Source organism: Salvia hispanica, chromosome 4 (genome assembly GCF_023119035.1).
Source record: "Salvia hispanica cultivar TCC Black 2014 chromosome 4, UniMelb_Shisp_WGS_1.0, whole genome shotgun sequence".
Lineage (NCBI taxonomy): Eukaryota > Viridiplantae > Streptophyta > Magnoliopsida > Lamiales > Lamiaceae > Salvia > Salvia hispanica.
In genome coordinates, this window is record NC_062968.1 from 57,337,251 (window position 1) to 57,351,729 (window position 14,479).

Consider the following 14,479-nt stretch of genomic DNA (forward strand, 5'->3'; position numbering starts at 1 on the left):
CACGAATTTGAACGATTTTATATGACAATTCATTTAAATTAATAATCATTTTATTTTATATATTCGTTGAAGATTTTAATGGGATTCCGAAGTAAAATATAATTATATTTGACCATAGTAGTAGAAAATTAGAGTAAATATTAATTTATGTAATTTAATTTTGAGGTCATTGTGATAAAATATAAACAAAAATAGATTTAGGGTTTCTCCGTCCCCATTTTCTTCTTCAGTGGTCTCATTTTCAGACGACAAATTAGGGTTTTATCGCCATTGTAGAGAGACGTTGAAGAAATTAAAGATGAGGCCTATATTGATGAAAGGGCATGAGAGGCCGCTGACGTTTCTCAAGTATAACCGCGACGGCGATTTGCTCTTCTCCTGCGCCAAGGACCACGATCCCACCGTCTGGTTCGCCGACAACGGCGAACGACTCGGCACATACCGCGGCCACAACGGCGCTGTTTGGACCTGCGACATTTCCAGTAATATCTCTTATTTTCCCCCAATTTATCCATTTGTGAGAGGCGGAACCTCGTAATTCGATATATACCCGAAATTAAGAGGATTTTAGGAGTATTAGTTTTGTTTTGAATTCATTGCACGGAAAATTAATGCCGGAGATAAGTGCAATTTTGAGATTTTGTGGTTTTATGGTGTTAGTGATGGATGGGTGATTTTTTTTGCCTTGTTTTAGCTTAAGTTTGTTGAATTGAGGAGAGTTTTTGGATCGACAAAGTGATTATTTATATGACAATTTTTGTAGAGGTTTCATAAACTCATATGGATGCTATCAAAATTAATGTGATAGCTTTAGCTTTTTGTGCGGTTTATTCGTTGAATTCGTATTGGCTGTGCTATAGCTGTAAGTTTGTAGTTGTAGCTGAACGAAGGATCTTACCGAGATCTTGGATGAGAAAAGATGTGATTTTTCTGCTTGTTGCTACCTTTTCTTTCATGTTTTCGGTTGCCTAGTTAGTGACTTGGTTATGTTATGATTTTGATGGAGTGTTTGTAATCTGAATAATGGATGAATCGGTTTTGTTGTATAGGGGATTCCACAAGGCTTATAACTGGAAGTGCTGACCAGACTGCAAAGTTATGGGATGTCAGAACGGGAACTCCGCTTTTCACCTTTAACTTTGATTCACCAACGAGGTCTGTTGATTTTGCTGTTGGTGATAAGCTTGCAGTCATAACAACGGATCCTTTCATGGGACTGCCCTCTGCTATTCACATCAAACGCATAGCTAGAGATCCAGAAGACCGTAAGTTATTCTTTTATAAGCAATTAGCCAGATTTAATCATGCTGTTGACACAAGATGATGTCTTGCCTGGTTTGAGCTGTATGCTTGCTAATACGTTTTGATTAGTTATGATTCTAGGTATTATTGGGATTAATCTATGAAATAACTCCTTAATATTTGCTGCGTGATAAGGATATTGTTAAGGATTTGGAAATTTTATTAGAAGAATAATAAACAAATGAATTTTTAACCTAAATGTTGATGTTAGTGTTCCTGAACTATGTAGCATCATATATGTTACTCTAATTTCATTATTGGTCAGATGGCTAATTATCGCTGGTTAGTATTGCAGAGAGTGGTGAATCTGTTCTCACTCTTAAGGGACCACAGGGAAGAATAAACAGAGCAGTTTGGGGACCCCTGAATACTACCATTATAAGTGGCGGTGAAGATTCAGTAATTCGTGTCTGGGATGCTGAGGTTAGTATTTTAATTAAAACACAGTTCTTAATACATTTGATTTGCTTTTTTCTAGCATGGTGCAAAAGATATCACCTAACCTGCTTTTATTTCCAAGAAAATAATCGATCCTGCTTTTGTTGTTTGCGAATTACAGACAGGAAAGTTGCTAAAAGAGTCTGACAAGGATGAAGGCCATAAAAAAACTATTACATCACTTGCAAAGGCAGCAGATAGTTCGCATCTTCTCTCGGGTTCATTGGATAAGTCTGCAAAGGTGGTTTATGCTTATATTAATGTCCTTAATTTAGTCTATAGTTCTTGTTGTCATCTTGTATTGACTGATCCATTCCCATTTTTCAGCTTTGGGATTCCAGAACATTAAAACTTGTCAAAACCTACGTGACAGAACGGCCTGTGAATGCAGTTGCAATGTCTCCACTTCTTGATCATGTAAGCATCCAAAAAGACATCTATTTGATTTTTGTATAATCTCTTGGATTTCTTTGTTATTTTTCCATACCCTACTTTAGGCGCCTCCTGTGATTGGGATTTATGCTTTGAGATATCAGTTTGAAACTCCATAGCATCCTAATTTTACTGATTTCCAGAACGTAATTCATGTTTGGATAACGAGATCAAATTTTGCTTCGATGTTATGTTTCCTATTATTTTATTTGCACACTTTTTTTTTGTACTTACAAAATGTTGTTTTGATCTTCCACATGTTAGTAAGATAGATGCTAGTTTTCCGGTAGCGTTGATTTTGACTTTTGGTGTTATAGATTGTGTTAGGAGGTGGTCAGGATGCATCATCTGTTACCACAACTGATCATCGTGCTGGAAAGTTTGAAGCCAAATTCTATGACAAGGTTAACTCATGATGCTATATGTACATTCAAGATTATTGTGACCTTTTACATAAGTAAAGAACTCTTTATTGATTTTTTGTTCTCGTTCTTTTTTTGTAGATCCTTACTGAAGAAATAGGAGGTGTTAAGGGCCATTTCGGACCTATCAATGCCTTGGCGTTCAATCCAGACGGCCGGAGGTGAGATTTTCTCCTCGTTACTTCACATCTCGAGAATGTTTTTTAAGCTTCAATCTAATGATTTTCTCCTTTTCACATCCATAGCTTTTCGAGTGGAGGGGAAGATGGCTATGTTAGGTTGCACCATTTTGATCAAGATTACTTCAACATCAAGATTTGAACTTGAAGAATTTGGCCCTTGCTAGTTTCATCTTCACATTAGAGTACTATTCTTTTTATGATGAAATTTTGGAGATTTGGGATCAGATGTTTGTACTGTGGTATAGACGTGAGAGATTATCTTCCAATTTTGGTCCATTTTCTACCAGTACTATTTATGATTCTTGAAGGCCAATTCGTTCCAAAGTTCAATTTCAACTTATACTTATTTTCTTTTTGTAAACATAAAAATGATGTTCTAATTTCGATGTTTCTGTATTAACCTTAAATAGTGAGGTATTCATTATGTCACAAAAGTTGCAATTTGAAGAATTGGTGAGCAAATATCTCAATGATTATAGAACTGTTATTCTAAATAAAATCCAAAAACAACAGTTACAAAATAGAGCAGTTGTTTCCAGTGATCACAAGTTCTTGGAGGTGGTCATTCAAGGTAAATGAATCAACTGCAACATTAGAAGCTAACTCACACACTATTGTTATGTAAATGACTGTATAAAAGGCGTCAAAGCCTCGCCTCCTCTGCATTGTGTGAACAAAACCAGCCATGGACAGAAAAGATATTCAAACAATTGTGGGGCTGATGATGCTGGTGGTGGCATTGCTCAATGTTCGTCCGACGATGGCTCACTTGCCCCCCGGTGCCTGCATCGACCGTTGCCTGAAAGAGTGCAAATTAAGCGGCATCGGTATTGCAGCCTGCATCAAATACTGCCCGGTGCATTGTCTCCCTCCCGACACCACTGCCAAAGATCATTACTGTAACCTCGGATGTATGCTCGATCAATGCGCCAAGTTCACTAGTGGTATGCACCTTCTCCTCTCCCATATCTCTTAGTTTCAGATTCTTGCAACGTATGAACTGCCATTTGTTGCTGCAGACGAGAGGAGGATGACCGACTGCGTGTTCAAATGCCGTAAATTCCACTGCAAGATCAGGGCCAAGACTGTAAAGTGATTGTCCTGTGATGAAATAGTCTGCGCCCACATAGACATTATTTAGTTTACCTTAGTAGTCTTCTGTGAGGTTTTTTTCTTTCAAATAAATGGCTGTAATCAACCTTCTTCTTGCTCCATTTTCAATCCAAAATCTCTGCAGCATAGCATTTTCCTCACAACAATAATCTAGTTATATCATCGCAAATGAAGCAAATTTTGTAAAAATCAAACTGACTAGAATTGAAATTTCACCAAGAAAGCTAACCTTTCAACCAAGAAACTTTCTGAGATGGTTTATCAAGTCAATAAGTGAAACATTACGGTCACCAATAGTCATTGCAAGAGCAAGCTCCGTCTCTAAAATGATGAAACCGGTTAGCATCTCTGACAATTATGGCCTTTCCAAGAAGTTTTGATGCTAATCTCAAGAAGTTATGGCAGTCCAAACAAATGCGTATGTTCTTTATTATCTTAATAACGTTGCAGCTAGAACCACCACCATTCATCAGAGAGAAAACCAGAGCGAGCTTTTCGCTGTGAAGATACAGTTGCTCCTCCTTATGCTCTTCTTCTACATCAAACAAGACTGCACTTGTCTCTGGAACATAGCCTATTTCCTTCAACTGCCTCAGTAGCTCATCCAAATAGGCGCGTATTGCTTTTATTTGTGGGTGTCGCTTCCCCCCAGAAGCAAACTCGTGCAGTGTATGCCCGACTTCTGTCCAGCTCAGACCGGGCTCCTTTCTGACTCCGGCTTTATCCATTTTCTTTCTTATTAAGTCTCCTTCACCAAAGCTATTAGCTGAGCAATAAATATTTGAGATCATAACATATCCTAATGAGTTGTCCGGATCCAATTCTTGCAACTTTCGAGATGCTAACTGGGCTGCCTTCGTTTCTCCGTGTTTCCTACATGCTCCTAGAAAAGCACTCCAGATAACACTATCTGGTTGCATAGGCATGTTTCTTATGATGTTTTCAGCCTCGGATAAACGGCCAGATCGCCCTAGAATATCAACCATACAAGCATAATGATCAAGTTGAGGAACTATACCATATTTCTCACGCATGGTATCAAATATATTAGTCCCTTCCTTCACCATTCCAGCGTGACTGCAAGATGAGAGAAGCGCGACGAAAGTGGCTTCATCCGGTGCAACATTCATCTGTCTGAAGAAATCCAAAGCTGTCTCAGCCTTGCCATGAACTGCATAAGCCTTCAAAATTGAATTCCAAGAAACAACATCCCTCGATGACATCTCGTAGAAAACTTGCTCAGCATTATCAACGGAACCACACCTAGAATAAGCATGAATCAAAGCATTATCAAGCTCAAGCACATTTACGAAACCTGCTCTGACTACCTGGCTATGCACTGCAGCGGCAGCCCTCTCTGTCACCAGATTTGCGCAAGCTTTTAACAACATAGTGAACACATAACAATCTGGATAGAAATCCCCCTCCCGACGCATCTGGTTGAAAAAGACTAGCACTCGAGCAGGGTCCCTTTCAACAGATGCAGTCATAACACCAGTCCACAGAACAACATCCCGATCCATAGCCCTCGTCTCCAAGAACACCTCACGACAGGCACCAACATCGCCAGAAAGAGCCGAATATCCTTTGACCAGTGAGGTTGCCACTCCAACATCCAAATTCAAACCCGTTTTAATGCTTACACAATGCAACAACCGCAAACAACTCTGTAGCACCATAGCTTTTTCACTGCCAACATTCATCACACACAAAGAAGATATCAAACTCAAGAGGGTAGCATGATCAAAATCGAGCCCATCCGAAAGCATTTTCCCAAACAAAATCATAGCTTTATGGCCCTGCTCTTGCATCCCAAGTCCTTTAATCATGGAATTATAAGTAACAAGATTTCTAAAGTTCATATCTTGAAACACCCTCCATGCCTCTGTTCCAACGCTGCAGCTATTCTTCCAGTAAAATGCAATCAGAGCATTAGCCACATAAATCCAAGCATCAAAGCCGGTTTTTGAGGCCAGCCCATGAACTTGCAGGCCGTGGCGGTGATCACAAACGGAGAGCAAGCTCGCGTAGGCGAACTCGTTGGGCCTGTGATGGGGCAGCATTTGAGAGAAGAGACGGAAGCACTGCTCCAATTTGCCGCGCTGGGCGTAGCCAGAGATGAGTATGGTCCAAGAAAATATGTTCTTGTGAGGCATTTGAGCGAACATTTGGTGGGCAAGTTGTAGGTTGCCGCGCTTCGCGTGCGAATTGATGACATTGTTGGTGGCGATGAGCTCCGGCGGCGGCGGGTGAATGTGGCGGCGAATTGTTTTCAGAGCAAGTGATGTTCTAACAATATGATCGCTCCGAAAATGCAGCATTTTATTAACAAGCGGAAGCCAACCAGAAATAACGACAATTTGAAAGAATTAGGATTGAAAATTTAATCGAATAAGCCGATATAATTGATCCGAAATTAATCGAGTCTCATAAAGTTGATTTAAGTAAAGATATAATTTTACTTATATTTATCGTAAAATCATTATATGTAAATTAAAAAAAAAATCATTATTAAAATTTGAAAAAATAATCGTTATTTAGTTAAAATAATCATTATTCAATCGGTTTAAAGTGTATTCACTTATTATATAGGGATATTGGCATCTAATATCATGAAATTTTAAAAAAGTTGAATTTTTCCCACGAAATTTAAAATTGACAAATAATATCTCGAACTTTACCCCGTGTTTGTTTTTTCCTACGAATGAAAAAATTCATGTTATTTTAATAGACTGAAGAACAATTTTGGAGGGTGTGCTTCAAGAAAAACTATCTTCAAAAATTGAAAAACTTGAAAATTTCAAAATTGTTGTCGAGAAATTACGAAAAAAATCGGTATCATAATATTATTTGTGAGAATTTTTTCATTCGTGGGAAAAAACAAACACGGGGTAAATTATCAGTTAATTACTGAGGCCAACATATTCAACCCAATTTTAGTCAATTATGTGCAATTTCAATTTTAGTCACTTTTTGTTGCAAATGAAACCAAAATGATGGGGTTGTTAATTGTGAAAATAGTGCATTGAATCGGAATATACAAGTAAATGTGATTACAACTTAAAGAATTGACTTAGTGAGTTATGAGATTCAGAGTGTAATGTGCAAAAGAATAATGCAATATTTTTATTTGATGTCTCTGACTGGCTGCAAAACCTGAGTAACAGATTGCTGCAGATTTGATGTCATCAATCTGTGCAAGGAATTTCACCTTCTTCAACATCAACATGGTTGTTGCTCTCACCACCTTCAACCATTCCAATTTGCACACTCAAATTTACACAATGCAAACCACAATCTATAAAGGGCAGATCAACAACAATCACCCATATACAGAAATATATGGTCCCTTCAGCCAATCACAGGAGCCAAAAACACACCAAACAAGTTACTAAGACTTAAGAGACAAGAACACTTCATACAATAATACCAAGCACACTACGAACGAGATTACAACAACTATCATGCGTGGCGCGATGAACTTCACACATGTTTCAAGTTCACAACATAACTGAAGTACAAATTAACTAGCATGTTCACCATTCGGGACATATGAACCACAGACGAAGGATGGAATTAAATAATTGTACAGAGGAGTCATCTCACTACTGGGTCAAGTGCTACATCACTTTATAGTTAGACATAGACTAAGTACCAGAGTTGGTCTCTATCAATTCAAATAGATAATCAGTAATACCGATCACGATTCAATGAATCACGCACATCATAACGTCTCGAGCTACCACGACTAACACTATCCAACACTGAACCAAACACTCTTCGACTGTAATCATATTCGGTGCTGTCATGGTATGATCTATACCCACTAGATCGGTGCATAGATATATCAGGGAGAACTGGCAGGCAATGGACAAAAAACAAAAGAACATGTTAACCACAAGAAAAAAATTCAAAACATGATATAACCAGTCAAAAGCTTAAAAAAGAATGTCACATATCAGTGATTCAGAAACAATGTATCACACCTTCTGGATAAGTAGCCTTACGCTCTGAAAACTGACATGATGCATATAACCTCGGAGAATGTGAGTAAGGTTCTGTATTCTTGTGGTGCTGCCTTGGTTTGGCAGAAGAAACATTTGCTGGTGGGGTTGAAAGGGAAGCAGAGGGTCTGTCTTGTCCGGAAATCTGTTTTTAAAAAGTGATTTTATTAATATACTTATTATTGTTATTAACTTTAGACATGAATGAGGTTCTAACTTCAAACACAGTTGTTCACTCCTTAATACCAGTTAAGTTTTCAGCTCAAGCTTCTCAACAACATCAGCAAGCCTACTTAATAAGAGCATATTTCTACTCAACAAAATTCTAATGGTGCATTCACACCTACTCTCAGCAAAAAGCTAGGAACTTGACTGTCCATCCATAGCATGTCAAAACTCAAAAGGGGATGGTTCACAGCGAACTATTGAGGCAATTCACAGCGAACCATTCAGGAGCGGGACCTATTATTATGATCATATAAGCTAGAGACTCACCGCAAACTTCAATGTCCTTTTGTAAAGAGTTACAAGACCAGAGAAAAGCTTGACAGCATACTCAGCTACCTCATCGGATTCATATTCCGCAAAAGCATACCCTTTTGGTTTATCAGTCTCCCTGTCTCGGGGGATATACAAGTCTACTACCCGACCAGCCTGAATTAGAATGTCATACAACACCCTATCACTAACTCTCTCATCCAGGTTTCCTGTCGAAGAAACAACACTACAAGGTCGGTAATTTGATAACTAACAAGGAAAACCACCTCAAGTTAACTAGCAAGAAGCAGTTCAACAGTCCACAGCCAGAAATATCTTAAATTTCACAATATAAAATAGCAAATGCTTAATTTTCTATGGAACATCAAATCGCCCAACCTAACCTAGAAAAATCTGCTAATGTATCATTCACGAATATAACCCTAATTCAAGCAAATCTAGACAAAATTCAGAGATCATAAAATTCAACGAGGACAAACACTATAATTAAATCAGAGGTAAAACGCTGAAAGCTGGATTTCACTTATTCGCAGAGGGAAAAGTTCAAATCGAATCGAATCAGATCAAATCAAAGCAACTAAAATCGAAAAAGTGAGATAAACAGGAAAATTAACCAAAGGAATTAGGGGAAAAACAGTGCAAACCAATATATACGGTAGATTTAGGATTTTCCGCCATGATCTAAAGCAAAAACCACAGAATATGCTTGCAACTGCAGCTACGAATTATTCTCTTGTGCAGATAAGAGAGAAAATCCGAGAAACGAAAGGAATGGAAGAGAACTCGCGTCAAAAGTCGGCTGATGTATTTCAATTTCTAATTTGCTTATAAACATATGTTTAGATTTTTTAATTAGCCCTATTATTATAAGGATTTGTAATCCTACACTTTTTCCTAATGAAATTAATGTTCCTTTCCTTTTTAAATGAGAAAAATCCATTACAATTAATTGAATAATACGCTGGATGTATAGAGAAAAATTACCTTAACATTATCATATTAAGTTCCTAATATTATGTACATAAAGTTTTAAAATAAATGTAAAGTATTTGATGCTTTACCAATCAAAATATTATTGCTAACACAACTTATTTTAAAACCTTATTTCAACAAATGGAACTATTGAACTTTTATAATATACTATCATTTTTTACTACCTAAATGTAATAGTATTGTATAGTTACTCTTCAATATATTCATTAAGATATAGTATGTCTTAAATTTTGATTGATTGCAAAATTGCAAAATAAATAATTTATATACGATTTTTAAAACTAGTATGCAAAACAAGAATTTAACGAAAATATAGACATTTATAAGTAAATTATTATTATTATTATTATTATTATTATTATTATTATTATTATTATAATATAATGTATCTTTTAATAATTAGTTATTCAATAGATGCTTGGAAGTAGTATACTCCCTTCGTCCCAGTTTAAGAGTAAGATTTAGTTATGACACGAGTTTTAAGAAATTGATGGAGTACGTAATAAATGAAGTGAGGTATTGGTTGTTGGAGTGTGTAATAATTGAAGTGAGGTAGTGGAAAGTGAGACCTTTTTGACTTTTTGTATGTTTAGAATTTTGTTTTGTTTTATTTTTATGAAAGTAATGATATTTGCGTGTAAATTTGATGAATAATGGGATTAAATTTTATATTCAAATATGGTAGATTCTAAATGTAACTCTTAAACTGGGATGAAATGAGTAGTTCATTTTTGGAAATACTCTCAGTAGTCTCCATATTACACGTCTTAAATTTCTATTTTGAGACGTCCTTTATTAAATATCTCATTCAACTTATACTATCATTTTTCATAAATATATCTTATATTCTGTTCATTTCTTTTACTTATATTATAAATATAAATTAAAAACGAGTAGTATATAGAGAAATACTAATTCTTTTTCACTTTTTTTTTATTGTTACAATTTTAATACTATATATTTGAATTTTGAATGAAAATAAGAGGCGACAGGTGCACTACGATGGAGAAGCCCAATTACAAGAGTCGACGCTGGGCCCAATCCCGCATGAATCGGTGCGCCAAATTGGGTCCAGCTCAGCATCAATTATTCAAAAACCACCGACGCCACGTCACCGCACTAGGTCACCGCCAATAGAATCCCTCCACCTCTACGAAACGACGTCATCTTTGTCTCAACTAATGAACAGAATCAACCTAATTAATTACAATTAATTAGTTGGCACCAAAACCTAATCAATTTACCCCCATTTTTCAAAACTCCCCTCTGTCGGCCGTTAAAATTGTTTGTTTCTGGAATAAAATCCCATTAATTTCAGTTTTCAACAGTAATTATCCAGCTAAGCCGACGTTGTGGAGTGAAATCCGAATTGAATTTCAAATCCCAGTTCTTCAATTTCGATAATCAAATTGCCGTTTCATTAAAAAAATTTCCCCTTTATATAGCAAAAAACAAGGATCGCTTCGCTGCATGCAATCTTAGAGAGAGAAAGTCTCTTTAAGATCGGTTAAACAGTCTTTTCTGAGTTTTCACAATTTCAAAGACATTTAAGGAGGCGGAATTCAGGTGACTTGGTCTTTTCAATTCTCTTTTTTGTGGAATTCGTTGTGAATTGCTTGTCTCGGATCAGATCTTGATTTTGAAAGGTCAATTCGATCTTTTTTATTTGTAATTTTGTTTTTTTTTACCCTCCCTCTCAAGAATCGAGGGTATTGGGAGGCTTGATTTATTGAATTTCGTTATTTGTGAATTCTCCCCATCAGTTCTTGGTAGGAGTGTTCCTTATTCATCAAGTGTGATTGCTATACTTTACGTCACTGCAAAGATAAAATTTTGATTTTTTCTACTCAATTAAACCATGCCAGCTTCTTGACTTTATCATCAGTCTTTGCTGGAAAGCAAATCACACGTTTCTGTACCCTTCTATAGAATTATTTTGTTGTGTTAATGGATTGTATTTATATGTTTTTTCATGATATTTTTCTAGCTTATTTTATCATTGTATCAATCACAGGTTGGAGGGTGGGATTTGGGAGTTTTGCAAGTTGAGATTGTGAGATGTTTCTTGTTCAATTTGTCATTGGATCTTGAAAATTTGCAGTGATCTATTCAATTTTGTGTCCTTGCATTATTTGTGGGATTGATAATGATTTCTGTTGTTGTGTGGGAATCTATAAGAAGATGTTCTCTGCTTATTATACTGACTGCAAATGTGTTTCTTTTATAGGTAATTACATCTCTCGGTGAATAAAGATCAGTTTTGGGTAAGTCTGTTTTGTGATCTGCAGCAAGCTGGATTGATGTGCGATGCAGAGGTCACGGAAAGCTCTTCTACAAAGAAGAGCGGTAAAGGAGGCAATTTGTGGCAAAAGTCGCTTGTATAAGGTCTCTCTTTCTGTTGTTATCGTTCTATGGGGCGTTGTGTTTCTCTTAAATACATGGATCGGCCATGGCGATGGCCAAACAGGTTTGTCGACTATCTGATCTTCCATCAGTATTTTGCTTCATATTTCAATACTCCAATCAATGATTGAATACTGAAATTACATATTACATTCATTCATAAGCAGATTAGTATGTCTTCTGTTTCAATCCTTTTAGTAATGTTTAGCATTAGAACTCTGTGTGTGCCTGTTCGGGTTGAATTATATCCTAAAAATTTAGGCAGCTACTCGCGTTTATTGCTCTTTATGTTAACCTAAATCGTTGCTTCCATCTTTTGACTTGTTGGTATTGTGATATTGACTTTTGTAGTTCCCTTTATTTTTATAATCTGCATTTTCATCAATAAATAACTCCATCTTTTCTTATTGATGGATGCAGAAGTATCAGAGTATTCTGGTAATGCAACAAGATGGGGTGAAGAAGAAGTGTCTTTTGGCAGGGATGTAAATAATAGATTATCTATGGATGAACATCCATCACATGGAATTACGAGATGGGATGAAGACGAAGCGTCTCTTGACAGGGATGTAAATCCTAGATCAACAGATGGAAATACACATCCATCAGATGGAACTACGAGATCGGGTGAAGGTGAAGTCCCTTTTGATAGGGAGGTGAATAGGAGAGTATATGTAGATGGACATCCATCGGCTGGAACAGTCTCTGAAAATGGTTATACCGATGATAATAAGAGTGAATCACTTGTTAAATTGGCAAAAGAAAGTTCTGAATCGGCTGCCGTAAGGAAAGATTCGCCTGGGAATATGGAGAAGGACAAGTCATTAACCAACGAGTTGTCCCGTGGAGTACATATAGGTCTTGATGAATTCAAGAACAAAGCATTTAGCTCGAAACTTAAACATGCAACGGGTAAATCTGGAAGCATAATGCATAGATCAGAGCCTGGTGGAGAGGACTACAATTATGCTTCTGCTTCTAAAGGAGCGAAGGTTTTGTCTTTCAATAAGGAAGCCAAGGGCGCTTCTAATATATTGAACAGAGACAAAGACAAGTACCTTCGAAACCCTTGCTCAACCGAAGAAAAATTTGTCGTGATAGAGCTTTCTGAAGAAACGTTGGTCGATGCTATAAAGATAGCAAACTTTGAGCATCACTCTTCTAATTTGAAAGATTTTGAATTATTAGGCAGTGCTGTTTACCCCAGTGATTCGTGGGTAAGTCTTGGAAGTTTTAGTGCTCAAAACATGAAACATGCGCAGGACTTTGTTCTTCCGGAGCCAAAATGGGCGAGATACCTTAAACTGAACTTGTTGAGTCATCATGGTTCGGAGTTCTACTGCACACTGACGTTCATTGAAGTGTACGGTGTTGATGCTGTTGAGAAAATGCTTGAGGATCTGATTTCAGCTCAAGATAAGGTGCCCCCATCTGGGGAAATATTAGAGGATAAGAAGTCTGGTTCGAGCCAACACGTGAGCACTGAAGTTGCGGGTGATGAAGATCTAGTTGAAGAAACTGATACTATGATCAGAACCCCTGAAGAAATCCGTCATAAACAAGTAAATCGGATGCCTGGGGATACCGTTCTTAAAATTCTAATGAAAAAGGTTAGATCTCTGGATCTGAATCTAGCTATTCTTGAGCGGTACCTAGAGGAGATTAGTAGCAGATACGGAGACATTTTCAAGGAATTTGATAGAGATATTGGACACAAGGGCGAACTTCTAGAGAAGATAATATCCGATCTCCGGAGCCTATCTCGAAGCAATGAAGATATGGTATGCAAAGTTTTATATTCGTTTCTTGATCGATACATATGTAGTTATTCTTTCTAAACCCGTGTCTCATTGTGCAGAGCGAGGAGATCAGTGAGCTTTTGTCTTGGAAATCTCTTGTTTCCGTGCAGCTGGACAGTATACTCAAAGAGCATGCCCTCCTCAGGTTTTCATCAATCTATATTCTATTCCTCTTTTTCGCACCTTCCGTTTATTTGAGTCATGTGCTCGTTTGAATTCTGAGATGGTTGGGTTGTTTGACTGCAGGTCGGAAGTGGAGACGGTAAGAAGGGATCAAACACACATGGAGAATAAGGGAATTGTGATATTTCTTGTTTGTGTGGTGTTTGGATTCATGGCAATTTTGAGGTCATTTGCAGATAAGGTGGTACAGAATATGAATATGAATGTGGATAGTTGCAGCAGTGATTGTGTTTCCAGGAAATTTTGTTCAGAGAAGTCATCCTGGTTTTACCTATTGCTCAGCTGTAGTATCACTATAATTATTCTCTCATTATAGAGATTTTTCTTCATTTTGTGTCACAGTTTATATAAAATTTACCATTTCTTTTGATGCTATTATTTATGTGAATAATAACTAGAGAAAGAGCAAAAATTCAAAATATCCATTAATTGCGGATGCATTTTTTTTGGATGAGTAAATTGCACTTCTTCAATTAATAGAATGGAGACACATTCTATGTTTATGGATTACCATATAGTATTATTCTAAATATATGGGGAGTCTATCTATTTTTAATAGATTTTGATCACTAAAAAGTGATTTCTAAATTATGAAGCCCTATAAAGCAAGATGATGATATAACTATAAAGGAACCTATTTGCACATGCGAGTATTACTCTAGCCCTATAAAAGATTGAAACTTTTTATGAAGATGATAAGTTTGTAAAAG

At 36.8% G+C, this 14,479-nt stretch overlaps 5 protein-coding genes across 9 annotated transcripts; 3 read left to right on the forward strand and 2 right to left on the reverse strand.

Moving 5' to 3' along the window:
- Positions 1 to 211: 211 nt before the first annotated feature.
- LOC125222317 (eukaryotic translation initiation factor 3 subunit I-like) lies at positions 212 to 3,089 on the forward strand. Its single transcript, XM_048124848.1, has 8 exons — positions 212 to 482; positions 1,050 to 1,265; positions 1,598 to 1,725; positions 1,862 to 1,981; positions 2,068 to 2,157; positions 2,490 to 2,576; positions 2,676 to 2,755; positions 2,840 to 3,089. Exons 1-8 carry the CDS (start codon positions 299 to 301, stop codon positions 2,913 to 2,915), a joined length of 981 nt encoding a protein of 326 aa, XP_047980805.1. The 5' UTR covers positions 212 to 298; the 3' UTR covers positions 2,916 to 3,089.
- Positions 3,090 to 3,272: 183 nt separating this feature from the next.
- LOC125222315 (pentatricopeptide repeat-containing protein At1g71420) lies at positions 3,273 to 6,304 on the reverse strand. Of its 2 annotated transcripts, XM_048124847.1 has the most exons (4): positions 4,908 to 6,304; positions 4,119 to 4,799; positions 3,923 to 4,007; positions 3,273 to 3,841 (listed from the first exon to the last, which is right to left on the reverse strand). In XM_048124847.1, the coding sequence occupies exons 1-2, from the start codon at positions 6,208 to 6,210 to the stop codon at positions 4,177 to 4,179; spliced, it is 1,926 nt and encodes a 641-aa protein (XP_047980804.1). In that variant the 5' UTR covers positions 6,211 to 6,304; the 3' UTR covers positions 3,273 to 3,841; positions 3,923 to 4,007; positions 4,119 to 4,176. The 2 variants fall into 2 exon arrangements, with proteins under 2 accessions (XP_047980804.1, XP_047980803.1); XM_048124846.1 differs by having other exon boundaries at positions 4,119 to 6,304.
- Positions 3,462 to 3,997, forward strand: LOC125222318 (protein TAP1-like). The gene is made up of 2 exons (XM_048124849.1): positions 3,462 to 3,720; positions 3,796 to 3,997. The coding sequence occupies exons 1-2, from the start codon at positions 3,462 to 3,464 to the stop codon at positions 3,870 to 3,872; spliced, it is 336 nt and encodes a 111-aa protein (XP_047980806.1). The 3' UTR covers positions 3,873 to 3,997.
- A 610-nt stretch (positions 6,305 to 6,914) lies between the features above and the next one.
- Positions 6,915 to 9,209, reverse strand: LOC125218078 (RNA-binding protein 7). 3 transcript variants are annotated; one of them, XM_048119677.1, is made up of 4 exons: positions 9,036 to 9,209; positions 8,389 to 8,600; positions 7,876 to 8,038; positions 6,915 to 7,136 (listed from the first exon to the last, which is right to left on the reverse strand). In XM_048119677.1, exons 1-4 carry the CDS (start codon positions 9,067 to 9,069, stop codon positions 7,078 to 7,080), a joined length of 468 nt encoding a protein of 155 aa, XP_047975634.1. In that variant the 5' UTR covers positions 9,070 to 9,209; the 3' UTR covers positions 6,915 to 7,077. The 3 variants fall into 3 exon arrangements, with proteins under 3 accessions (XP_047975634.1, XP_047975633.1, XP_047975631.1); XM_048119676.1 differs by lacking the exon at positions 6,915 to 7,136 and adding an exon at positions 7,282 to 7,746 and having other exon boundaries at positions 7,897 to 8,038; positions 9,036 to 9,208; XM_048119674.1 differs by lacking the exon at positions 6,915 to 7,136 and adding an exon at positions 7,282 to 7,746 and having other exon boundaries at positions 9,036 to 9,204.
- Positions 9,210 to 10,689: 1,480 nt separating this feature from the next.
- LOC125224466 (SUN domain-containing protein 4) lies at positions 10,690 to 14,098 on the forward strand. 2 transcript variants are annotated; one of them, XM_048127868.1, is made up of 5 exons: positions 10,690 to 10,950; positions 11,612 to 11,851; positions 12,208 to 13,568; positions 13,646 to 13,731; positions 13,833 to 14,098. In XM_048127868.1, the coding sequence occupies exons 2-5, from the start codon at positions 11,692 to 11,694 to the stop codon at positions 14,083 to 14,085; spliced, it is 1,860 nt and encodes a 619-aa protein (XP_047983825.1). In that variant the 5' UTR covers positions 10,690 to 10,950; positions 11,612 to 11,691; the 3' UTR covers positions 14,086 to 14,098. The 2 variants fall into 2 exon arrangements, with proteins under 2 accessions (XP_047983825.1, XP_047983826.1); XM_048127869.1 differs by lacking the exon at positions 10,690 to 10,950 and adding an exon at positions 11,417 to 11,437.
- The last annotated feature ends 381 nt before the right edge of the window (positions 14,099 to 14,479 follow it).